This window comes from Hyperoodon ampullatus, assembly GCF_949752795.1.
Source record: "Hyperoodon ampullatus genome assembly, chromosome: X".
Taxonomy (NCBI): domain Eukaryota; kingdom Metazoa; phylum Chordata; class Mammalia; order Artiodactyla; family Ziphiidae; genus Hyperoodon; species Hyperoodon ampullatus.
The window spans coordinates 120287287-120314238 of record NC_136913.1 but is presented as its reverse complement, the minus strand read 5'-3'; the positions used below and the strand labels follow the sequence as shown (position 1 = coordinate 120314238).

General features: G+C 41.1%; 1 protein-coding gene across 1 annotated transcript in view; it reads left to right on the top strand.

Annotated features, from left to right (window-relative positions):
• The window catches only part of LOC307069822 (uncharacterized protein CXorf66 homolog), a gene marked incomplete at both ends in the record, with an annotated part of 34889 nt that extends 8152 nt beyond the window's left edge, over positions 1 to 26737 (top strand). The window contains 2 exon segments of the mRNA XM_079728132.1: positions 26327 to 26444; positions 26533 to 26737. Coding sequence (XP_079584258.1) covers positions 26327 to 26444; positions 26533 to 26737 — 323 coding nt within the window.
• Between the last annotated feature and the right edge of the window lie 215 nt (positions 26738 to 26952).

The following is a 26952-nucleotide window of genomic DNA, read 5'->3' as shown; positions in this document are numbered from 1 at the left end:
AGATAGATCAATGGAACAGGATAGAAAGCCCAGATATACACCCACGCACATATGGTCACCTTATTTTTGATAAAGGAGGCAAGAATATACAATGGAGAAAAGACACCCTCTTCAATAAGTGGTGCTGGGAAAACTGGGCAGCTACATGTACAATAATGAAACTAGAACACTCCCTGACACCATACACAAAAATAAACTCAAAATGGATTAAAGACCTAAATGTAAGGCCAGACATTATCAAACTCTTAGAGGAAAACATAGGCAGAACACTCTATGACATAAATCACAGCAAGATCCTTTTTGACCCACCTCCTGGAGAAATGAAAATAAAAACAAAAATAAACAAATGAGACCTAATGAAACTTAAAAGCTTTTTAATGGCACAGGAAACCATAAACAAGACCAAAAGACAACCCTCAGAATGGGAGAAAATATTTGCAAATGAAGCAACTGACAAAGGATTAATCTCCAAAATTTACAAGCAGCTCATGCATCTCAATAACAAAAAACAAAAAACCCAATCCAAAAATGGGCAGAAGACCTAAATAGACACTTCTCCACAGAAGATATACAGATTGCCAACAAACACATGAAAGAATGCTCAACATAATTAATCATTAGAGAAATGCAAATCAAAACTACAATGAGGTATCACCTCACAGCAGTCAGAATGGCCATCATCAAAAAATCTAGAAACAATAAATGCTGGAGAGGGTGTGGAGAAAAGGGAACCCTCTTGCACTGTTGGTGGGAATGTAAATTGATACAGCTACTATGGCAAACAGTATGGAGGTTCCTTAAAAAGCTACAAATAGAACTACCATACGACCCAGCAATCCCACTACTGCGCATATACCCTGAGCAAACCATAATTCAAAAAGAGTCATGTACCAATATGTTCATTGCAGCTCTATTTACAATAGCCAGGACATGGAAGCAACCTAAGTGTCCATCAACAGATGAATGGATAAAGAAGATGTGGCACATATATACAATGGAATATTACTCAGCCATAAAAAGAAACGAAATTGAGTTATTTGTAGTGAGGTGGATGGACCTACAGTCTGTCACAGAGTGAAGTAAGTCAGAAAGCGAAAACAAATACCGGATGCTAACACATATATATGGAATGTAAGAAAAAAAAAAGAAAAGGTCATGAAGAACCTAGGGGTAAGACGGGAATAAAGACACAGACCTACTAGAGAATGGACTTGAGGATATGGGGAGGGGGAAGAGTACGCTGTGACAAAGCGTGAGAGAGGCATGGACATATATACACTACCAAACGTAAGGTAGATAGCTGGTGGGAGGCGGCCGCATAGCACAGGGAGATCAGCTCGGTGCTTTGTGACCGCCTGGAGGGGTGGGATGGGGAGGGTGGAAGGGAGGGAGACGCGGGAGGGTAGAGATATGGGAACATATGTGTATGTATAACTGATTCACTTTGTTGTAAAGCAGAAACTAACACACCATTGTAAAGCAATTATACTCCAATAAAGATGTTTAAAAAAGTGCTAAAAGGTCAGATTTCAAACATTTCTCACATATAATACTTTCTACATGAAATTATATAAGCATGGAAATTAACTCAACATTGTAAATCAACTATACTTCAATAAAACTTTAAAATTTTACAAATGAAAAAAAATGTATAAAAAGAAATTATATAAGCATGGAGCTGAAAGGATGCTTAGAGATCCTCTCTTCTAGCTCCTGTGGAGAGGGGCAGCTGTGAAGAGCTGAAGGAATGCTCATTCAGCAAGAAGACCATTTTTTACCAGGGTTGAGGAGGCATGTGCCGGGATCACAGATTTTTAAGTGGCCACAGAGAAGTGATATACCCGATGTGGGATGTTTATGGTAGTGTCAAGCATGGACTTACTAAAAGTCTTCAGCTTTATCGGTTCTCAAAATCCTGCTGACCCTGCCACTGTGCAATTCCTAAGAATTAGAAGCAGCAAAGGAAGGGAACTAGAAGTAGGAAAAAAGCTTTGTGGGAGCTTCAGTCAAATATCTCCTTAACAGTAATCTATATACAACCCACAATTATTCCTCTGCTGTTGCAACCTTAGAAAACAAGGGCTAATCATGATTAATTAGTGTTGCAATTATTTATATAATGCATAGAAAGGGCCTCTTTGAAATAAGCAAGGGCTAATTATAGCTTACATCTAAGAACTTTCAGGTAGTGCTGCTTGAGAATAATTCTACTTAGAATTATTCCCTTATGTGCCTGAATCCAAATAACACATTGAAAAGACTGCTAAAGGAGATGAAGAAATAAATTGCCGTAAATCTGTCATATATAAGTATTTTACTTTAAAAAATAAAATATAGGAACTATACAGTCATTTTTCTCTGAATAGTAGAAATTTGCTGATAATAAAAAATTCATATATATCCTCTTTCATCAAACTCTTCCCTTAGTCACCAATTTTCCTAGCAAAGTGGACTATTTTTTAATGTCATATTAAAATTACCAAAAGGCTGGGAATGTAAGTTGGTGCAGCCACTGTGGAAAACAGTATGGAGTGTCCTCAGAAAACTAAAAATAGAATTACCGTATGATCCAGCAATCCCACTCCTGGGCATATATCCAGACAAAACTATAATTCAAAAAGATACATGCACCCCTATGTTCATAGCAGCACTATTCACAATAGCCAAGACATGGAAACAAACTAAATGTCCATCGACAGATGAATGGATAAGGAAGATGTGGTACATATATACAATGGAATATTACTCAGCTGTAAAAAGAATGAAATAATGTCATTTGCAGCAACATGGATGGGCCTAGAGACTGTCATACTGAGCGAAGTAAGTCAGACAGAGAAAGACAAATACCATATGATATCACTTATATGTGGAATCTAAAATATGACATAAATGAACTTATCTACAAAACGGAAACAAACTCACAGTCAGAGAGAACAGACTTGTGGTTGCCAAGGGGGAGGGAGGTGGGTGAGGGACGGAGTGGGAGTTTGGGGTTAGCAGATGGAAGCTATTATATATAGAATGGATAAACAACAAGGTCCTACTGCATAGCACAGGGAACTATATTCAGTACCTGTGATAAATCATAATGGAAAAGAATATATATACATACACATATATATATATGCATAACTGAATCACTTTGCTGTACAGCAGTAATCAACACAACATAGTAAATCAACTATAATTCAATTTAAAATTTTTTTTTAATTTTAACAAACATATGGTTACCAAATGTGAAAGGAAAAGGGGGGATAAATTAGGAATTTGTGATTAACCGATACAAACTACTACATATACATAAAATAGATAAGCAACAAGGATTTACTGTATAGCACATGGAATTATACCCAATATCTTGTAATAACCTATAATGGAAAAGAATTTGAAAAAATATATATACGACTGAATTTGCTGTACACCTGAAACTAACACAATATTGTAAATCAATTATACTTCAATTTTTTAAAAATAGAACATTACTAAGCTACCTACCTTTAATTTCTACATGTTTATATAAATAAATATAAAGGTATTCACAGCAGAATGAAATAAAATTCTAAGGTACTACAGGACAAATGGCAGATATTCTAAGTTATTAACAATAAAGGCAGTCAACTCGATATTTGTTCAAAAAAGGAATATATCACTGTTGTGTAAAGAAGTCTCTTTTATAAACCTTAGTTTCACTGAAAGAACAGTGATGGCAAAGTGAAATTGTCAAAAATAAAGTTTTCTATGCTGATCTCTTGAGGTTACTTACAGGAAAAAATAAGAACATATTACAAAGTCACTTAAAAAATTAAAGCAGTGTAGGGTAAGGTATTTCAGGATCCGTATGCCAATTGCTAGACTCATGGATTGTGAGGAAACCAGTCTGGACTACCATACACTAATTCAAGCCACTTTTTGTTCATTACTATTAAATGCACTAAACCATGTAAGTCTAAAATAGAGATTTATGGTGCTCTAGAGCTTTAAACCACTTCTATGTTGTAGCCAGTCTCCCAAAGAACACCTCCCCTATTCATTAACTAGGTACTGGATGCTGGACTGGAGGGAAAAAATATTTTTTCGTGACCATAACATCCCGTGGGTCCTATATATATATATGCCAGATTTTGTGGTTTATTTTCTTTCTCTAAAGCTCACATTCTGTGGTACACTTCTGTTCTACCACAGGTAATATGGATCAAGTTTTATTCAGGCATACAAGGCCTCAGAAGGTCTCCCACACAAACATCCACATTGAAACACTTTTGTAAGAAGTACTCAGATAAGAGGAGAAACAAATCCAGGAGATGCTGCAAGGGATATGAGGTTTATTACAAGTGACGGAATACCTTGGCATTATGTGTTGAATTGTGCCCCTCCCCCAAATTCCTATGTTGAAGTCCTAACCCCCAGTACTTCAGAAAGTGACTATTTGGAAACAGGGTCACTGCAGATGTAATTAGTAAAGATGAGGACATATCATACTAGGGTGGGCTCCTCATTCAATATTACTGGTGTTGTTATATAAAGGGGAAAGTTGGACCCAGACAAGCAAACAGAGAGAATGCCACATGAAGATGAGAGTTATGCTGCCACAAGCCAAGGAACTACCAGAACCGAGGAGAGAAGCATGGAAAAGATCCTTCCCTGGTGCCTTCAGAGGAGGGCATGGCCCTACTGACAACTCCATCTCAGATGTCTAGCCTCTAGAACTGTGAGATAATAAATCTCTGTTGTTACAGCCATCCAGTTTTTGGTACTTTGTTATGGCAGCCGTAGGAAACTAATACACTTGGTGAAGTTTGCTATTGCCTTAAAAATGGCTTAGACCAAATAATGGAAAAATAAGAGAGGAGTACTAGGGAGGAAGTGTCCTTTCACACCCCATCCCTTGAACCGCCTCCTCCCCACAGGAAAAGGAGTGACTAATCTGATTGTACAGAGTTAAACTGCATTAGGTCACACATCTCTAGTAGGTAAGGTCACTACCTTGAAAGGTGATTCATGTTTGCTATGCTCTCTGTACAACCTGTGACTTGATACGTGATGCAGCTCTGGGGTTCTCATCCATTTTGCTGGTTGGGTAAGTGGACTGGAGTCTGATTTAAAACTCTAGTCATCTCTCTCTCTCTCTTTCCCTCTCTTCTGTCTTCTCTCTCTCTCTCTCTCTTCCTTCTCTCTCTGCACACGAATATGCAGGTTGGTGTCAAGATGACAATTCCACTGGAAAGTCAGGGGCCCCCTTCTTAAGTCACAAGTTTAAGCTACATCCACAATCTACTTCTTAACAGAACTCTGTGTTGGGTTATTCAGTCTTGGCCAGCCATTAATGAATAAATCAGTCATTTGTAATCAGTACTTTGTTTCTGATTTGGTTATTGAAGAGGAATGAGTGGTCCCCAAAGCCCTAAACAAATTCTACCCAGGAAAGTAGAGATGACAGTCAAAAGAAAGAGGAGACACCAATTCAACTTCTTTTGAAGAGACTCTTCCAGGAAAGTCATTTTTTGAAATTGTGGCATTTGTCATATACTCACTCATGGTGCTCCAAACACTCTACTGAGTGATGTGCATAAAATTAACATGAGTCAGACTCTGCCCCTAAACAGCTTCTATTCTGTGGAAGAGAAAATCCACCCACTCCCCAAAAAAATCTGTCCTAAAATCAGTCTGGAAGGAAAAACCAAGTCTTCAAAAATAGAGCAAATAAGAGTAAAACATGCAATATTCTAAACGTGGACTACTGCTATGGCCACACTGAATCTCTGCTAGTTAGAGATATTTTAGTTTAGGATTTTTACCCACCCTCTAAGGGTAACAGCTACTGACTTACTAGAAAACATTTCACTGTACCAGCTCAAGGGATGAGTGTAAGAGAGGACTTGCGGACAGGTTGCTAGATTTAGCATATAAAACACAGGATATCCATTTACGTTTGAATTTCTCATAAACAATGAATAATTTGGGGGGCATGCATATGTCAAAGAATATTCATAGTTGATCTGAAATTCAAATTTAATGGGGCCTCCTGTATTTTATCTGGCAACTGCACTCAGGGAGGACAAAAGGAATATATGTGAACAGATTAGATAGTCAATTTGCCCACCGAGACCCAACTTCTTCAGGTTTCATCTGGCATGTTCATAGCTCTGGGAGGGACAGCCCTTCACACAATCAGAGTCCACTGTCTTAACCCTGATTGAATCAAAAGTAGACAACTGACATCCTAAAAGCACATAAATTAGTTGGCTGTCGGATTTGGTCTCTTGAGAATTTTCAATAAGAGACACAGAGACTCTGGTGAGAGGACTATGTGGATGCTTGAATTAAGTAACAGGTAGAGTCAGGCTGGGAAGGCAGTTAGGTAGAAAGTAGAGATGCTAGTCAAAAGAAAGAGGGGACCTCCCTGGCGGTCCAGTGGTTACAACTCCACACTTGCACTGCAGGGGGCATGGGTTTGATCCCTGGTTGGGAAACTAAGATCCCGCATGCCAAAAACAAACAAAACAGACAAAAAAAGAAAGAGGAGATAGAAGCATAGAAGAGAGACACTACGTGGTGAGAGAAAGAGCAAGCAACCTCAGTTTCTGCTAGCCAATTCCAGTTTCAATCATTCTGTGGCCTGGCTGTACTTCATAGACCAGATACCTATAATACTGTCTGTCATACTCTTATAATAAATTTCCCCTTCTTAAGCTAGCTTGAATGAGTTTCTACTCGCTGACATCACTGATCCTTGGGTAAGGAACGGTATGACCTCTCAAGGATAGAACAAGAATGACAAATGGCTTTCATCTCAGGTGACTAGTCTGATCTATTTACATAGCTGTGTACAGGGCTGGACTGCAAAAGGTTATGGGATTACTCCAAATTCACTGACAAAGATGCCAAGATAGACTAGCACTGTCTGCTGTGAAGTGGGAGCAGGAAGTGGCAACAGACATGTCATATATTTGCCATCCCAGCAGTCGAAGAAGAAACTGAAATAAGTGTAGGTCTTCTTCTAAAAGATGCCAAAGATCATTGTGGAACTACATTATGGAAATATGAGGTACACAAAATATACAAAATTTCATTACCTATCATCACAGCAGTTTGCTGAACTTTTGCCTTTTCCTATCTCTTCTTCATACTTATGTGATCCTTAATTTCTTTCTATGGAAGGTCACCAATAGAAATAAATATGAATCAACTATTTTCCTGGAAGGCTGCGTTTGGACTATGTTGGTATTTAAACAGTTCATGGAAAAATATGTCAAGGCTATAAATAAATTCTCTGTACACTTGAGATCATGAATATTGTTTATGATCTGGGCCAAGAACAAAAGCCGATTAGGAAAATTAGCATATATTGCCGAGGCAGCTGTGATTTAAACCACAGAGGATATTGACTTTTCCCACTAAATAATATTAACAACTTATATTAATATGGCACTTTACAGACTGTCAAAAAGTGAAGTAGTCTCACATCCCTTTATTAAATACAAAATAGCCGATCCTAGGAACTCTGCACGTATTACAAATATGTACACCATCCAGGAAGCGCCAAGCCTAAAGTGGAGTGAATCAGGGCAACTATCAAGAGTCCTGTGCTTTAGGGAACACCAGATTTCTGGTAGACCGATGAATAACTGAGGGAGGCAACCCAAAGGAGATAAGGAAGGTAATGACCTTATAAGTACTTGAAAAAACTGTTCCCTGACAAACTGTACACAATTGGTCCATAAACTCCACTCTACCCTTTTGTGACCTTTCTATTCCTTTAACCTAATTTCATTTGGACAGCAGTGTCGGGATGGGGAGGGGAGTGGGTCTGCTGGAGACCCACAGTGATTAGACCTGGCTAAAACTTCCTGCAGAAGCCTGAGGGTCACTGGAAACTTGCCTGCCCTTTGGTAACATAAAACAGTCTTTAATGATGGGAGATCGCCCAGCAGTCACGGAATGACACAGAAATAGCCTGATTATTAGAGCTGAGCAGGAGTTGAGACATTACCAGTCATAGTCTTAGTACTGGTCTTCAGGAGAGGAGCTAATTAACTTCTTGTGAAGAATGACAAGACCATTGTTTCTTTGAAGTCCATATTATACCTGGTTGCCTGGGTGATTCTGGACAATCTATATGCACAGATACACACAGAGAAGGAAGCAGCTTTACTCTGAGTGTTAATGAAATGTAGCGTAAGTACTTAATTTATGTGATGGGTTTAGTCTTTTTGTCACGGTTGGGTGTTCTCTGTTACCCAGGATTGGTTAGGAAGATTCTCATAAAGCACAGGTATGGTAGTATGTCGTAGGGAGGGTGGAGTAAGGAGGAGGTGTTGAATACTGAAAGGCAGGCCAATTGGAGCAGAAAGGAAACTTGGCCTTCCCCACAATTGTAAAGCAGAAGGTATGAGGCAGAGAAGTTGGCAGTCGCAAGGTGTGATTTGAAAGGCAGAAGGTGAGTGAACCCTCCCTACACACCCACATCGTTTACACTTAAATCCCACCACCATAGACTCATTACTTGGGCTCAGCGTTCCGCATTCCCTGCGGTTCTTTTTAAACACTTAAACATTTTTTTAAAGTCCTCAAATTCTTAAATTGAAGAGGCTGATCAGATCTCATTCCTCTATCATAAGGGAGAACTGCAGAAGAGCACTGGGCTCTTGACACAGAGGCTAGGAAAAGGCAGTGCCAAAAGGAGGCCGGGGAGTTTGAGAAGGCCTAGTAAACGTTGGGATATCTGCCTTGCTCACCTCAATTGATTTCCTGTTTTGTTGGGAGCTCCCTTTTGAGAAGAGTCTCCTGGTTTGCTGATGGTTTCTGGTGGAGACTGAATGCCTAGCCAAGTGAGGATAAAGACACAGGCTGCCCATCACAAACAGTGTTATCTCATCTGCCTGGCCATAAAGTCTGGGGTGCCCAGAAGTATTCCATCATCTTGTGGAAGGTGTCTATGTGGGATGCAGTCTGAGCAGGATCTGAAGGCATAAGTTAGTTTCCTAAGCAGGTGGCCCAGACTCCCTTGGCACCTCCTCCCGCCATATTGCCGCCCCTCCTCAATCCATACCTGTGGCCTCATGGTAAGTTACCTATGACCAAATGATTTAAGGTCAAAAAGAAATACATGAGCTGGGTTTACACAAAACTCTGCATAGATAAGCTGGCACCATCTGAAAGTGGATGACTGCAACACTACAACCCCACCATGGGGTGCCCTGAAGAGACACTAGGGAAGGCAAATCTTCTCAGTGGACAGAACTTTGAGCAACACATCTGGTTGTCTATTGTACCCAGGAGAGATGGCCTGAGGTACGGATCTACTCTGACTCACAGGCAGTGACCAATGGGTTGGCCAGGGACTTAGAACAAGTTCCTAACAGCAATCTAAATATTGCCACTTGGAAACCTGAAATTTTATCTGCTTAAAAATAGCATATAAAACTAAGAAGTAATTTAATAAACCATCCAATCCCCTCATTTTCCCATGGGGAAAATAAGGTCCAGAGAATGTATGTGATTGGTCCAAAGGGGTCCCTAAATAACAGCGAGAATTGACATCTCCTGGATCTCAGTTTAGGTCTCTCTCCATAACAGCACATCCATAATCACTCATTCCTTTGTCAACATTCCTTTAGCTTCAACAAAGCATTACGCTCTTCCCTGGAAAATAGGCATAAAGATCAGTAAGGCATGATCCCTGCCCTCAAGAAGCTCTTGTGTTTGTTCTGTGTTTTGTGCATATTGGTGCATTATGCTTATATCCTGTGACAAGAAATAAGTGAAACCAAAATGGCAAATACTTTTTCAAGTAGGGCAGACTGAATACTTGCCGAAGAGTGCCAAATGGAATTACAAATGCTAGAAAGTGAGCCAATAAGAACTATATGACTTAAAACAGACACCAACAGGGATATTAATTAATTCAAGGTTGGATTTGATTGTTAAGGGGAGTTTGCATCACTATCACTGCTGGGAAGAGAGCCATTTTTAATGGATTTTGATGGCATCCTGCCTGAGTCTTAGTACCTAAATGTTGGCCTGGGTGAGATAAAAGTTGAATTACTTGATCAGGAAGACTGAAGGATGGTACAATCTGCCATTATTTTAAACAGTAGAAAGTGATTGAAATAGGGTGGTTGAGTACCCAAAGGGCTTGTTAATTTTCAGATCTGAGCTTCAAATTCTATTCTTTGATTCCTTAGGAAGCTCCATTCCCTTCCCAATTGACCTTTCTCACAAAAACTAAAAAAGATAGAGATGGTTCACTCCTGGGCATCCTCTTTATCTAAGACTGTTTGACTCACTCCCTCCCCTCTCAGCCTTCTTCCCTGTCTTAGAAGAGGAAGGGTCCCTCCTCCCCTCTCGACCTGAGCCTCCTGTTCTCCAGTCCATCCCCTCTTACCTCATTTCACACCCACCTTCCTCAATCATCATTTCTTTCTGAAATCTTCAGCTTTTCCTTTCTACAGGCTCTTTCCCTCTCTGCTTTTAAACATGTATAGGTCTCCTTTAGTTTGGGGGGAAAAAAAAAGACGCTTAATCCTGACGGCCCTCCTAGCAATTGTACAATCCTTTTTCCTTCTTCCACCATCAAGCTTTGTAAATGAATGGGTTACATCTATAAACTCCTGCAATCTGGCTTCCAGCCCAACCACCATTGAAACTGCATTCTTAAAGCTCATGCAGGATTTCTGAAGCATTAAATGAAATAGCTCTCCTCAGTTCTGATTTCCCTTGACCAGGGTAAACTTTTTTTTTTTTCTGCATTGGGTCTTTGTTGCTGTGCGCGGGCTTTCTCTAGTTGTGCTGAGCAGGGGCTATACTCTTCCTTGCAGTGCGCAGGCTTCTCATTGCAGTGGCTTCTCTTGTTGTGGAGTACGGGCTCTAGGCACGCGAGCTTCAGTAGCTGTGGTGCGTGGGCTTCAGTAGTTGTGGCACGTGGGCTCAGTAGCTGTGGTTCATGGGCTCTAGAGCGCAGGCTAGTTGCTCCGCAGCATGTGGGATCTTCCCGGACCAAGACTCGAACCCGTGTTCCCTGCATTGGCAGGCGGATTCTTAACCACTGCGCCACCAGGGCAGTCCCAGGGGTATACTTTTGAGATTTAGAGCATCTTATATCAAGGTCTTAAACCACATTTTCCATGCATACTATACCTTTTTATTAGAGCATTCTATTGTTACTTCAACATAGTTAAAACTGAACTCCCAATTTTCTCCATTCATGTTCCCTCTGAATGATTTTCCTATGTACGACTGATGGTGAGCCCTATGAGAGCAGGGATCACATCTCTCACGCACATTACTATAGCTCCAGCACACTGCCTGGATGTAATCAGCATTCAATAAACATTTGTTGAAATGAATAAATGAATAAACCTTTTCTTCCCTGCTCTGAGCCTTAATTCCTTAGAGTCATTTTGGATTCACCTCTCTCCTTTGTTCCATAAATTAAATCAGTGATGAAATCTTGCCAATTATGACTTCAAAATGTGGTGGTTAAGGGTATGAATTTGGAATCAGGGGGGCCTGTTTGACTCTTTGCTCTGCTATTGTCAAGCTGTGACACTGGGCAAGTTCCCTAACCTCTCAGTTTCTTCATCTGTAAAATGAGGATAGTAATGGTATCTTATGCGGTTAATGAGAATAAATGAGGTAATGTGTATAAAGTGCTTAGCACAGTGTCTGGAACATTGCAAATGTTCAATAAATGATAGCTATAAAATTATCTTTCACTGCTCCCCAGTGTGAACTCAGGCTCCCATAGGGAGGTCTATTTACTACTTCATGTCTTTGCTGTTTCTCTCGGCTGGAATGCTTGCCTTCCTTTCAGCGCATTCAAAATGCTATTTACTCTTTTTGTTAAGTTTTTTTTAAGTAATGCATATTCATGGTTTAAACGTTAAATAGATTAATAAGACTTTTTAAAGCAAAAGAGCAGACCTCTACTCCACCTCTCCCAACTTCTAATCTGTACTAGTAAAGCAACTACTTTCAATAATCTTAGCTGTTTCCTCTAATATTTACTTCCATATTTCTAAATAATGTACTTATACTGATGTTCTTTTAAAATTTATTTATTTATTTATTTTTGGCTGTGTTGGGTCTTCGTTTCTGTGCGAGGGCTTTCTTCAGTTGCGGCGAGCGGGGGCCACTCTTTATCGCTGTGTGCGGGCCTGTCACTGTCGCAGCCTCTCCCATTGCGGAGCACAGGCTCCAGACACGCAGGCTCAGTAGTTGTGGCTCACGGGCTTAATTGCTCCACGGCATGTGGGATCTTCCCAGACCAGGGCTCGAACCCGTGTCCCCTGCATTGGCAGGCAGATTCCCAACCACTGCGCCACCAGGGAAGCCCATATACTGATGTTCTTGATCTTTCCATTTTTAGATAGTAATTATTGCCTTCTTATCATGGAAGATAAAGATTTAGACTTCTTACAACACCATCCTTTCCAACTTGCTTTCCCTTCAAACTACAAAAGAGTTTTTAATTTGGTAAAATAGTAAGGCAGTGTTCATTATTATGGCTATGTAAATGTCTTTCAGTTTGGAGCCAAACAGTATTTTATCATGACTCATTTACTTCTTGAGCAACTTTCACTTTTTCCTGGAGTTAAAAACTGCCTTGGTTTTTGTTAGTTTGTTTGCTTTGTTTTATATGTATCGATTACTAATTCTTCACTAATTTTCTCATACCTGTAAAACATTTCTGAATACCACTCTTCATATCATCAAACACATCAGGTAATCTATTAGCTACTTTAAAAAATTCTTTTCTCTACATACATCCCTCCTGTATCCCTCCATCTTCCTACTCTCCTCTGGCCTGGCTGATCTTTAGGTATGCCACACAGCTATATACCACAAACTTTCTTTCATTATCATCTGGGGAATTCCCTTCACTCCTCTTTTATGTTAATCCTCTGTTTCTGGATGTCTTCCTCTTTCTTGGTTTACTCTTTCATATGACGGAATGAATATTCCAGTGGCTTCCGAGAAGGGAGGTTCAAATTTTAGATCATTTACTACTCCTGCACGTGGACCCATTGCTCCTGTAGGCAGGTGCACTTAGCATTTACTGGAATATTTTTGCATCCACATCTTTGCCATTCTCCTCCTTAGAATGCTCTGCTACTTCCAGTCTGTGTCTCCAAATGCTATTTGTATTTTCAAACTGATTCTTATTTTTACAAAAATAATGCACGTACATAGCTTAAAAGTTAATTATAAGGAAAAAGACAAGGTTGCCCACTCTCACCACTATTATTCAACATAGTTTTGGAAGTTTTAACCACAGCAATCAGAAAAGAAAAAGAAATAAAAGGAATCCAAATCCGAAAAGAAAAAGCAAAGCTGTCACTGTTTGAGGGGACATGATACTATACACAGAGAATCCTAAAGATGCGACCAGAAAACTACTAGAGCTAATCAACGAATTTGGTAAAGTAGCAGGATACAAAACTAATGCACAGAAATCTCTTGCACACACGTGGAACAACTCCTACAGAACACCTACTGAACGCTGGCAGAAGACCCCAAAACTCCCAAAAGGCAAGAAACTCCCCCACGTACCTGGGTAGGGCAAAGCGGAGAGATTCCCGCACAGAGGATCGGTGCCGACCCGCACTCACCAGCCCGAGAGGCTTGTCTGCTCGCACGGCGGGGCAGGCGGCGCTGGAAGCTGAGGCTCGGGCTTCGGTCAGAGCGCAGGGAGAGGACTGGGGCTGGCGGCGAGAACTCAGCCTGAAGGGGGCTACTGCGCCAAAGCTAGCCAGGAGGGAGTCCGGGAAAACTCTGGAGCTGCCAAAGAGGCAAGAGACTTTTTCTTCCCTCTTGGTTTCCTGGTGCGCGAGGAGAGGGGATTAAGAGCGCTGCTTAAAGGAGCTCCACAGATGGGCACGAGGCGTGGCTGAAAGCGCGGAGCCCAGAGACGGGCGTGGGACGCTGGGGCTGCTGCTGCCGGCGCCAAGAGGTCTGTGTGCGAGCGCAGGTCACTGTCCACGCCGCCCTTCCGGGAGCCTTTGCAGCCCGTCATTGCCGGGGTCCCGGGATCCAGGGACTGCTTCCCTGGGAGAACGCACGGCGCGACTCGGGCTGGTGCAACGTCACGCCGGCCTCTGCCGCTGCAGGCTCGCCCCGCACTCTGTGCCCCTCCCTCCACCCCGGCCTGAGTGAGCCAGAGTCCCCGAAGCAGCGGCTCCTTTAACCCTGTCCTGTCTGAGCGGAAGAACAGACGCCCTCCGGCGACCTACACGCAGAGGCGGAGCCAAATCCAAAGCTGACACCCGGGAGCTGTGAGAACAAAGAAGGGAAAGGGAAAACTCTCCCAGCAGCCTCAGAAGCAGCGGATTAAAGCTCCACAATCAACTAGATGTACCCTGCATCTGTGGAATACATGAATAGACAACAAATCATCCCAAATTGAGGAGCCAGGAGTCAGTGCTGTGCCTCTGAGGTGGGAGAGCCAACTTCAGGACACTGGTCCACAAGAGACCTCCCAGCTCCACATAATATCAAACTGCGAAAATCTTCCAGAGATCTCCATCTCAACACCAGCACCCAGTTTCACTCAATGACCAGCAAGCTACAGTGCTGGACACCCTATGCCAAACAACTAGCAAGACAGGAACACAATGCCACCCATTAGCAGAGAGGCTGCCTAAAATCATAAAAAGTCCACAGACACCCCAAAACACACCAGCAGACGTGGACCTGCCCATCAGAAAGACAAGATCCAGCCTCATCCACCAGAACACAGGCACTAGTCCCCTCCACCAGGAAGCCTACACAACCCACTAAACCAACCTTAGCCACTGGGGACAGACACCAAAAACAACGGGAACTACGAACCTGCAGCCTGCAAAAAGGAGACCCCAAACACAGTAACATAAGCAAAATGAGAAGACAGAAAAACACACAGCAGGAGAAGGAGCAAGATAAAAACCCACCAGACCTAACAAATGAAGAGGTACTAGGCAGTCTATCTGAAAAAGAATTCAGAATAATGATAGTAAAGATGATCCAAGACTCTATTTCCAAGATCCAAAATCTCGGAAATAGAATAGACAAAATGCAAGAAACAGTTAACAAGGACCTACAAGAACTAAAGATGAATCAAGCATTGATTAAAAACACAATAAATGAAATGAAAAATACTCTAGATGGGATCAATAGCAGAATAACTGAGGCAGAAGAACGGATAAGTGAGGTGGAAGATAAAATAGTGGAAATAACTGATGCAGAGCAAAATAAAGAAAAAAGAATGGAAAGAACAGAGGACAGTCTCAGAGACCTCTGGGACAACATTAAACGCACCAATATTCGAATTATAGGGGTTCCAGAAGAAGAAGAAAAAAAGAAAGGGACTGAGAAAATATTGGAAGAGATTATAGCTGAAAACTTCCCTAATATGGGAAAGGAAATAGTTAATCAAGTCCAGGAGGCACAGAGAGTCCCATACAGAATAAATCCAAGGAGAAATACGCCAAGACACATATTAATCAAACTGTCAAAAATTAAACACAAAGAAATCATATTAAAAGCAGCAAGGCAAAAACAACAAATAACACACAAGGGAATCCCCATCAGGATAACAGCTGATCTCTCAGCAGAAACTCTACAAGCCAGAAGGGAGTGGCAGGACATAATTAAACTGATGAAGGAGAAAAACCTGCAACCAAGATTACTCTACCCAGCAAGGATCTCATTCAGATTTGATGGAGAAATTAAAACCTTTACAGGCAAGCAAAAGCTGAGAGAGTTCAGCACCACCAAACCAGCTTTACAACAAATGTTAAAGGAACTTCTCTAGGCAAGAAACACAACAGAAGGAAAAGACCTACAATAACGAACCCAAAACAAATAAGAAAATGGGAATAGGAACATACATATCGATAATTACCTTAAATGTAAATGGACTAAATGCTCCCACCAAAAGACACAGATTGGCTGAATGGATACAAAAACAAGACCCATATATATGCTGTCTACAAGAGGCCCACTTCAGACCTAGAGACACATACAGACTGAAAGTAAGGGGATGGAAAAAGATATTCCATGCAAATGGAAACCAAAAGAAAGCTGGAGTAGCAATTCTCATATCAGACAAAATAGACTTTAAAATAAAGACTACTAGAAGAGACAAAGAAGGACACTACATAATGATCAAGGGATCGATCCAAGAAGAAGATATAACAATTGTAAATATTTATGCACCCAACATAGGAGCACCTAAATACATAAGGCAAATACTAACAGCCATAAAAGGAGAAATCGACAGTAACACAATCATACTAGGGGACTTTAACACCCCACTTTCACCTATGGAAAGATCATCCAAAATGAAAATAAATAAGGAAACACAAGCTTTAAATGATACATTAAACAAGATGGACTTAATTGATATTTATAGGACATTCCATCCAAAAACAACAGAACACACATTTTTCTCAAGTGCTCATAGAACATTCTCCAGGATAGATCATATCTTGGGTCACAAATCAAGCCTTGGTAAATTTAAGAAAATTCAAGTATCTTTTCTGGCCACAATGCTATGAGACTAGATATCAATTCCAGGAAAAGAGCTGTAAAAAATACAAACACATGGAGGCTACACAATACACTACTTAATAACGAAGTGATCACTGAAGAAATCAAAAAGGAAATTAAAAAATACCTAGAAACAAATGACAATGGAGACACAATGACCCAAAACCTATGGGATGCAGCAAAAGCAGTTCTAAGAGGGAAGTTTATAGCAATACAATCCTACCTTAAGAAACAGGAAACATCTCGAATAAACAACCTAACTTTGCACCTAAAGCAATTAGAGAAAGAAGAACAAAAACATCCCAAAGTTAGCAGAAGGAAAGAAATCATAAAAATCAGATCAGAAATAAACGAAAAAGAAATGAAGGAAATGATAGCAAAGATCAATAAAACTAAAAGCTGGTTCTTTGAGAAGATAAACAAAATTGACAAACCATTAGCCAGACTCATCAAGAAAAAAAGGGAGAAGACTCAAATAAACAGAATTAGAAATGAAAAAGGAGAAGTAACAACTGACACTGCAGAAATACAAAGGATCATGCGAGATTACTACAAGCAACTCTATGCCAATAAAATGGACAACCTGGAAGAATTGGACCAATTCTTAGAAATGCACAACCTGCTGAGACTGAAGCAGGAAGAAATAGAAAATATGAATAGACCAATCACAAGCACTGAAATTGAAACTGTGATTAAAAATCTTCCAACAAACAAAAGCCCAGGACCAGATGGCTTCACAGGCGAATTCTATCAAACATTTAGAGAAGAGCTAACACCTATCCTTCTCAAACTCTTCCAAAATATAGCAGAGGGAGGAACACTCCCAAACACATTCTATGAGGCCACCATCACCCTGATACCAAAACCAGACAAACATGTCACAAAGAAAGAAAACTACAGGCCAATATCACTGATGAACATAGATGCAAAAATCCTCAACAAAATACTAGCAAACAGAATCCAACAGCACATTAAAAGGATCATACACCATGATCAAGTGGGGTTTATTCCAGGAATGCAAGAATTCTTCAATATATGCAAATCAATCAACGTGATATACCATATTAACAAATTGAAGGAGAAAAACCATATGATCATTTCAATAGATGCAGAGAAAGCTTTTGACAAAATTCAACACTCATTTATGATAAAAACCCTGCAGAAAGTAGGCATAGAGGGAAGTTTCCTCAACATAATAAAGGCCATATATGACAAACCCACAGCCAGCATCGTCCTCAATGGTGAAAAACTGAAACCATTTCCACTAAGATCAGGAACAAGACAAGGTTGCCCACTCTCACCACTCTTATTCAACATAGTTTTGGAAGTTTTAGCCACAGCAATCAGAGAAGAAAAGGAAATAAAAAGAATCCAAATCGGAAAAGAAGAAGTAAAGCTGTCACTGTTTGCAGATGACATGATACTATACATAGAGAATCCTAAAGATGCTACCGAAAAACTACTAGAGCTAATCAATGAATTTGGTAAAGTTGCAGGATACAAAATTAATGCACAGAAATCTCTGGCATTCCTATATACTAATGATGAAAAATCTGAAAGTGAAATCAAGGAAACACTCCCATTTACCATTGCAGCAAAAAGAATAAAATATCTAGGAATAAACCTACATAACGAGACAAAAGACCTGTATGCAGAAAATTATAAGACACTGATGAAAGAAATTAAAGATGATACAAATAGATGGAGAGATGTACCATGTTCTTGGATTGGAAGAATCAACATTGTGAAAATGACTCTACTACCCAAAGCAATCCACAGATTCAATGCAATCCCTATCAAACTACCACTGGCATTTTTCACAGAACTAGAACAAAAAATTTCACAAGTTGTATGGAAACACAAAAGACCCCGAATAGCCAAAGCAATCTTGAGAACGAGAAATGGAGCTGGAGGAATCAGGCTCCCTGACTTCAGACTATACTACAAAGCTACAGTAATCAAGACAGTATGGTACTGGCACAAAAACAGAAAGATAGATCAATGGAACAGGATAGAAAGCCCAGAGATAAACCCACGCACATATGGTCACCTTATCTTTGATAAAGGAGGCAGGAATGTACAATGGAGAAAGGACAGTCTCTTCAATAAGTGGTGCTGGGAAAACTGGACAGGGACATTTAAAAGTATGAGATTAGATCACTCCCTAACACCATACACAAAAATAAGCTCAAAATGGATTAAAGACCTAAATGTAAGGCCAGACACTATCAAACTCTTAGAGGAAAACATAGGCAGAACACTCTATGACATAAATCATAGCAAGATCCTTTTTGACCCACCTCCTAGAGAAATGGAAATAAAGAGAAAAATAAACACATGGGACCTAATGAAACTTCAAAGCTTTTGCACAGCAAAGGAAACCATGAACAAGACCAAAAGGCAACCCTCAGAATGGGAGAAAATATTTGCAAATGAAGCAACTGACAAAGGATTAATCTCCGAAGTTTATAAGCAGCTCATGCAGCTCAATAACAAAAAAACAAACAACCCAATCCAAAAATGGGCAGAAGACCTAAATAGGCATTTCTCCACAGAAGATATACAGACTGCCAACAAACACATGAAAGGATGCTCAACATCTTTACTCCTTAGAGAAATGCAAATCAAAACTACAATGAGATATCATCTCACACCAGTCAGAATGGCCATCATCAAAAAATCTAGAAACAATAAATGCTGGAGAGGGTGTGGAAAAAGGGGAACACTCTTGCACTGCTGGTGGGAATGTGAATTGGTACAGCCACTATGGAGAATGGTATGGAGGTTCCTTAAAAAACTACAAATAGAACTATCATATGACCCAGCAATCCCACTACTGGGCATATACCCTGAGAAAAACATAATTCAAAAAGAGTCATGTACCAAAATGTTCATAGCAGCCCTATTTACAATAGCCCGGAGATGGAAACAACCTAAGTGTCCATCATCGGATGAATGGATAAAGAAGACGTGGCACATATATACAATGGAATATTACTCAGCCATAAAAAGAAACGAACTTGTGCTATTTGTAATGAGGTGGATGGACCTAGAATCTGTCATACAGAGTGAAGTAAGTCAGAAAGAGAAAGACAAATACTGTATGCTGACACATATATATGGAATTTAAGAAAAAAAATGTCATGAAGAACATAGGGGTAAGACAGGAATAAAGACACAGACCTACTAGAGAATGGACTTGAGGATATGGGGATGGGGAAGGGTAAGCTGTGACAAAGCGAAAGAGAGGCATGGACATATATACACTACCAAACGTAAGGTAGATAGCTAGTGGGAAGCAGCCGCATAGCACAGGGAGATCAGCTCGGTGCTTTGTGACCGCCTGGAGGGGTGGGATAGGGAGGGTGGGAGGGAGACGCAAAAGGGAGGGGATATGGGAACATATGTATATGTATAACTGATTAAATTTGTTATAAAGCAAAAAAAAAAAAAGAAATCTCTTACATTCCTATACACTAATGATGAAAAATCGGAAAGATAAATTAAGGAAACACTCCCATTTACCATTGCAACAAAAAGAATAAAATACCTAAGAATAAACCTACCTAAGGAGACAAAAGACATGTATGCAGAAAACTATAAGACACTGATGAAAGAAATTAAAGATGATACAAATAGATAGAGAGATGCACCATGTCCTTGGATTGGAAGAATCAACATTGTGAAAATGACTATACTACCCAAAGCAATCCACAGATTCAATGCAATCCCTATCACACTACCACTGGCATTTTTCACAGAACTAGAACAAAAAATTTCACAATTTGTATGGAAACACAAAAGACCCCGAATAGCCAAAGCAATCTTGAGAAACAAAAACGGAGCTGGAGGAATCAGGCTCCCTGACTTCAGACTGTACTACAAAGCTACAGTAATCAAGACAGTATGGTACTGGCACAAAAACAGAAATATAGATCCATGGAACAGGATAGAAAGTCCATAGATATACCCATGCACATATGGTCACCTTATTTTTGATAAAGGAGGCAAGAATATACAGTGGAGAAAAGACAGCCTCTTCAATAAGTGGTGCTGGGAAAACTGGACAGCTACATGTAAAAGAATGAAATTAGAACACTCCCTAACACCATACACAAAAATAAACTCAAAATGGATTAAAGACCTAAGGCCAGACACTCTAAAACTCTCAGAGGAAAACATAGGCAGAACTCTCTATGACATAAATCACAGCAAGATCCTTTTTGACCCACCTCCTAGAGAAATGGAAATAAAAACAAAAATAAACAAATGGGACCTAATGAAACTTCAAAGCTTTTGCACAGCAAAGGAAACCATAAACAAGACGAAAAGACAAGATGAAAAAAAAAAAGGGAGAAAATATTTGCAAATGAAGCAACTGACAAAGGATTAATTTCCAAAATTTACAAGCAGCTCATGCATCTCAATATCAAAAAAACAAACAACCCAATCCAAAAATGGGCAGAAGACCTAAATAGACATTTCTCCAAAGAAGACATACAGATTGCCAACAAACACATTAAAGAATGCTCAACATCACTAATGGTTAGAGAAATGCAAATCAAAACTACAATGAGGTATCACCTCACATCAGTCAGAATGGCCATCATCAAAAAATCTACAAAAAATAAATGCTGGAGAGGGTGTGGAGAAAAGGGAACCCTCTTGCACTGTTGGTGGGAATGTAAATTGATACAGCTACTATGGAGAACAGTATGGAGGTTCCTTAAGAAACCAAAAATAGGGTTTCCCTGGTGGCGCAGTGGTTGAGAGTCCACCTGCCAATGCAGGGGACACGGGTTTGTGCCCCGGTCCGGGAAGATCCCACGTGCCGCAAAGCAGCTGGGCCCGTGAGCCATGGCCGCTGAGCCTGTGCGTTCGGAGCCTGTGCTCCACAACGGGAGAGGCCACAACAGTGAGAAGCCCGTGTACCGCAAAAAATAAATAAATAAATAAAAAATAAAATACAGGAAAACAAAACAAAAATAGAAGTACCATATGAACCACAATCCCACTCCTGGGCATATACCCTGAGAAAACCATAATTCAAAAAGAGTCATGTACCACAATGTTCATTGCAGCTCTATTTACAATAGCCAGGACATGGAAGCTACCTAAGTGTCCACTGACAGATGAATTGATAAGGAAGATGTGGTGTAGTGAGGTGGATGGACCTAGAGTCTGTCATACAGAGTGAAGTAAGTCAGAAGGAAAAAAACAAATACTGTATGCTAACACATATATATGGAATCTAAAAAAAAAAAAGTGGTTCTGAGGAACCTAGGGGCAGGAGAGGAATAAAGACAAAGACGTAGAGAATGGACCTGAGGACACGGGGAGTGGGAAGGGAAAGCTGGGACAAAGTGAGAGAGTGGCATGGACATATATACACTACCAAATGTAAAATAGATAGCTAGTGGGAAGCAGCCACATAGCACAGGGAGATCAGCTCAGTGCTTTGTGACCACCTAGAGGGGTGGGATAGAGAGGGTGGGAGGGAGACGCAAGAGGGAGGAGATATGGAGATGTATGTATATGTACAGCTGATTCACTTTGTTATACAGCAGTAACTAACACACCATTGTAAAGCAATTATACTCCAATAAAGATGTTTAAAAAAAAGCAGTTGGTATGAAAAAGGAAAAAATAAGTTAATTATAAGACTTGTAAAGAGAAAAAATAGAAGTCCATTATCCCGTTCTTCTCCATTTTCAATTCGTACTCCTAGAGGTAAACACTATTCATTACTTTAGCTGTTTCTTCTGGTATTTACCACATTATTTCTAAATAAAATAACTACAGTGACATATTTGACTTAATGACTTCCTATTTGGGAAGATAAAGGTTTAGTTTTCTTATGCCACATCCTCTCCAACCTGTTCTCTATATTCCTGATATAGTTTAGCAGGATGTAGAATTCTGAATCAGAAATCATCTTCTCTGAATCTTGAGGCCAAAATATATCCCAGTGAGTTCATTGTAGTTCGTAGTGATTGCCTTTTCCCTTCCCCTGAAATAAAATACCCCATCCTTTGAACAATCAGTTCTGGAACCGTGCATGCCTTTGATATGATTACTAGAATATAACTACTTCCCCTTTTTGAAAAGCAAAACGATATTAGATCATCCACAGTCCCCTTGGACTTCTGTTCTCCATGATTACTAACCTCATTTGTCAGTACAGTACCCTCGGTGTAATTAATATGGGCTATTTGGAGCACTATAACAGGGAACCCTGATCTCACCTGAGGAAGTGACATTTAAGCTGAGATCTGAAATTTGAATAGCAAAGGCTGTGAAAGCATTCCCGCAGAGATGGCTGCAGTGCAAAATCTGTCAGGGGAAAAAGAACTTTGGGAACTCCAGGGATAAAAGGTGGCCAGCGGAGTGTAGCTTGGTGAGTAAGGGGGAGAGAAGGCTCACCGGAGGCTAGAGAGGAAGGCAGCAGTCAGAGAATTCAGAACCTTGTAGTTGAGGTCAAGGCAAGATTTGGGACTTATCCTAAAAGCAATGAGCAGCTACTGAAAAGTCATAAGCAGGGGAGTGATTTGATCTGATTTGTCTTCCAAAGACTTCTGTGGTTGCAGGGTGGGGCATGAATTGGAGAGGGCCAATAGTTAGGAAGATATGGGTAAAATTGGTTTTACATCAACGTTAAGGCCAGCTTTGTAAGGGAGAAATTTCAAATGGGCAAAAGGTAGTCTTACGAGGTATTTGGGGTTTTTTTGGTTTGTTTGTTTGTTTATTTATTTATTTATTTATGGCTGCGTTGGGTCTTCCGTTGTGGCGAGCAGGGGCTACTCTTTGTTGCGGTGCGCAGGCTTCTCAGTGTGGTGGCTTCTCTTGTTGCAGAGCGCAGACTCTAGGCATGGGCTTCAGTAGTTGTGGCACGTGGGCTCAGTAGTTGTGGCTCACGGATTCTAGAGCACAGGCTCAGTAGTTGTGGCATATGGGCTTAGTTGCTCCGTGGCATGTGGGATCGTCCCGGACCAGGGCTTGAACCCGTGTCCCCTGTATTGGCAGGAGGATTCTTAACCACTGTGCCACCAGGGAAGTTCCTATGAGTTTTGTTTTGTTTTTTGTTTTTTTTCCTTGCCCAAGTTTTAGTTTTCCTTGTAATTTATTTACTTTTTTTAAACATCTTTATTGGAGTATAATTGCTCTACAACGGGGTGTTAGTTTCTGCTTTAGAACAAAGTGAATCAGTTATACATATACATATGTTCCCATATCTCCTCCCTCTTATGTCTCCCTCCCACCCTCCCTATCCCACCCCTCTAGGTGGTCACAAAGCACCGGCCTGATCTCCCTGTGCTATATGGCTGCTTCCCACTAGCTATGTACCTTACGTTTGGTAGTGTATGTATGTCCATGCCACTCTCTCACTTTGTCACAGCTTACCCTTCCCCCTCCCCATATCCCTTATGAGGTATTTTGAAAGCTCAGCGGAGACCTTTGAATTTCTTCAACTTGCTGATGGCCGTGATAGAGATGCTGGTATACAGCTTCAAATTTTTTTCTTTCTTTCTTTTCTTAGTATTAGATGGAGGAAGTGACTCTTCCTTCTCATCATTCCCCTCCTGCTAGATCCCTGAATTGCTGATCAACCCATTGATCCCAGAAGCAATTTGCTCCTCTCTTTCCCAAGCATGGACTGATGAATCCAGTGCCCTAGTGGGTGTTCTGCCCATTTCCCATGGTGAGATTTCTGAGGGGCTGAGGTAGAAGGTGGGAAAGAGCAAGGGGGGTGATAGAGAAGAAGGGCTTCTGAGGGGCTTGCACAGAAATAGGGCAGCAGGACTGAAATGGTCAAGGAACACTTTCCCTTCCCTTTCTGAGACAGTACAAATTGTATCTAGTCAAGATGGTAATAAGGACAGAAGACTGCTTCCTCTGAACTCCTGCCTGCAGGAGCCTGGGGCTTCTACTGCAGTCAGCTGATGCACCACAAGAGCTGGTGTTATATACCAAGAGGTCTGACAGTTTAGACAGGAGGAAGTTAGGTTTTGCAGTTCTGTTTATGGAACTGGCCAAATGAAAATGCTGGGTGATGGTCCACTTTTCATAGCCATTGACAACAGCTTTCTACAACACCTGGGTTTCCTTTGGAAGCTGTGAAGAGGCACTGAAAAGAACAAAAATAATTTCTTCTTGTCTAAAAAAAAACACCTCACAAAGGAAAGAAATTCTAAAGGATGGGTGTGTGAGAGTAACTCTAATTCAGGTTGAATTTGGATATGGAAAGAAATTACCTTGCACAAATTTCATGTTTTGCTGAGCATATTTATGTGGAATTGCATTTTTATAGTCAAGCAAATTAATCTGGACCCAAGAGTATAGGTGTTGTGATGAAATAAATTAGGAGGACAAAGAGATGGTGAAATTACAATAACAAATGAAAATATGATCAACAATACTGCTATATCTTGGGAGATCCTAAAAGCCTTGCTTTTAAGCTGGGCAACATGGCAATGGCATGTGAGAAAATACACAGTGGTGTGTGAGAGAATACTGAGAACCAGTTTCCAGTTCTCTAAATTTTTTTAAGTTGATCTCTTTGAATCTATAAGCTAAGTACATTTTTTCCATTTATTTAACAAAATTGAATATGGAAAGATATTACTTATTATTTATTAGTAAGCACTTGCATCCCCAAATGTCTAAATTCATTTTCTATTACCAATTTTATTGATAAGGATGTATTTTATTGATAAGGATTCTAGACTTATGCCTAGAACAAATGGCAATACACTCTTCCACCCCCAAATTCCAGTCAGTGTCTAGAATAGTGTCTGCCACATAGTAGGTGTTCAACAATTAGTGAATTAAATTACGTTAGTTGTTCTGCTCGATAAAAGTAAAGCCAGAAAATACACTTTTTCTATTTGAAAATAAATCTTTGAAAGAGTAGAGAGCAAAACCTTAGATCCTTTTTGCCAATAAAATAAAATATCCTAATATCTGACTAACAGACATCTAACATAAATCTTAAAAATCACTAGATACAGCCTTAAGTGTGAGTAAACACAAGGAACCATCATAGGGAAAGAACTGGAAACGCACGGTTTTACTTCTTGGCAATCAGGACAGTTTGGGAACATACCTTAAGTCTCCTGCGTTTGCACTTCAATGAGGATGGGTACTCGTGGCTCACACTATGAAGTGCAAACTTCTAGGGTGTTTCTGAAGATCCTTTTGGGTTTTAGAGTTCCTCCAGGCCGTGCCGCCCACACATGCTGGGCGTCTGCCAAGACGGTGTGTTCTTTTTCTTAGATTGTCCGGCACTTCCTCACCGACCTCTTCCTCCACCCTGGATTTTGCCCACTGCGCTCCTTCTAAAGCCTTCTCATATTGTGGGGTCCAGTTTAACCTCCAGCGCTTTCAAGAAAGCTTCCCAGACCCCCTTTTCAGATTTACTTGCGCTCTCAGCACTTGGCACCTCTAGTCTAGCAGCCATTACTTTCTAACCTGTTGTTTTGGCACGTGGGTAGCCTGACCACAGCGCGACACCTCCCCCCACTCTGGGGAGGCCTTTTAAGAAGTCGCCGTGTCCAGCCCTTAACACAGCCTGGTGCAAAGAAAATGCCCAGGAAAGGTCTGTTGAAATGAATCTAAACCCCAGAGGGGAAAAGGAGAAGCGCTTGCGCCCAGCAGTAAAGGCCCTTCACGACCCAAGGGTAGGCCCGCGGTGTAGCTGGCCCCTGTCCCCAGCGGCACACTGGCAGGAGAAGGTGGCACGGTAGAGGCTCGTGGAGATGCCCCTGAACTTCCTTTACTTATTTCTTCTTTACTTTTTCAGAGGAACCTGAACGTTCTGCTCCAACAGCCTCGGGGCACGCCGTAAAGGGCGGTGCAAACCGGACGACGTGGGGTTGGGACGGCCAGTCTCGTGGCAATTCTAGCCTCGGCTTTCATATGTAATGTTTAAAGTTTCGCAAATTCCAGTTCTAAACTAGGAGCCGAGGGTGTAGAGCGTTTCCCGGTGCACAATTTTTCGCGTCCTAGGGAAGGCTCCGGGCATTCGGGGCTTTGCCTCACGTATCCTTTTCACATTTCCCACCGCGGGGAATCTACCGAGCGCTCCTGGCCTCCACTTCCAGCCCGAGCTGAGAACCACGGTTCGGCCCAGCGGTCTCAGCCGCTTCCTCCTTCAACCCTCTGGGCAAATCCCGTGCGGGCGTGTGGGGGAGCTCCCAGCCCGCAGTACTAGGCGGAATACGGGCGCGGCGGGACTACAACTCCCAGGCTGCTCTGGGAGAAGCGAGGGGGAGGGGCGAGAGGGAGGGGTTTGGGGAAGGGGGGTTGTCAGGGAAATCCCGCCCCGCTGCACAGCAGCAACGACACAAAGCCTGACTTTACAACCTAATAGAGAAGGTGGAAGTGAGACGGTTTAGGTGGGGAGACAGGACGAGAGAAAGAACCAAA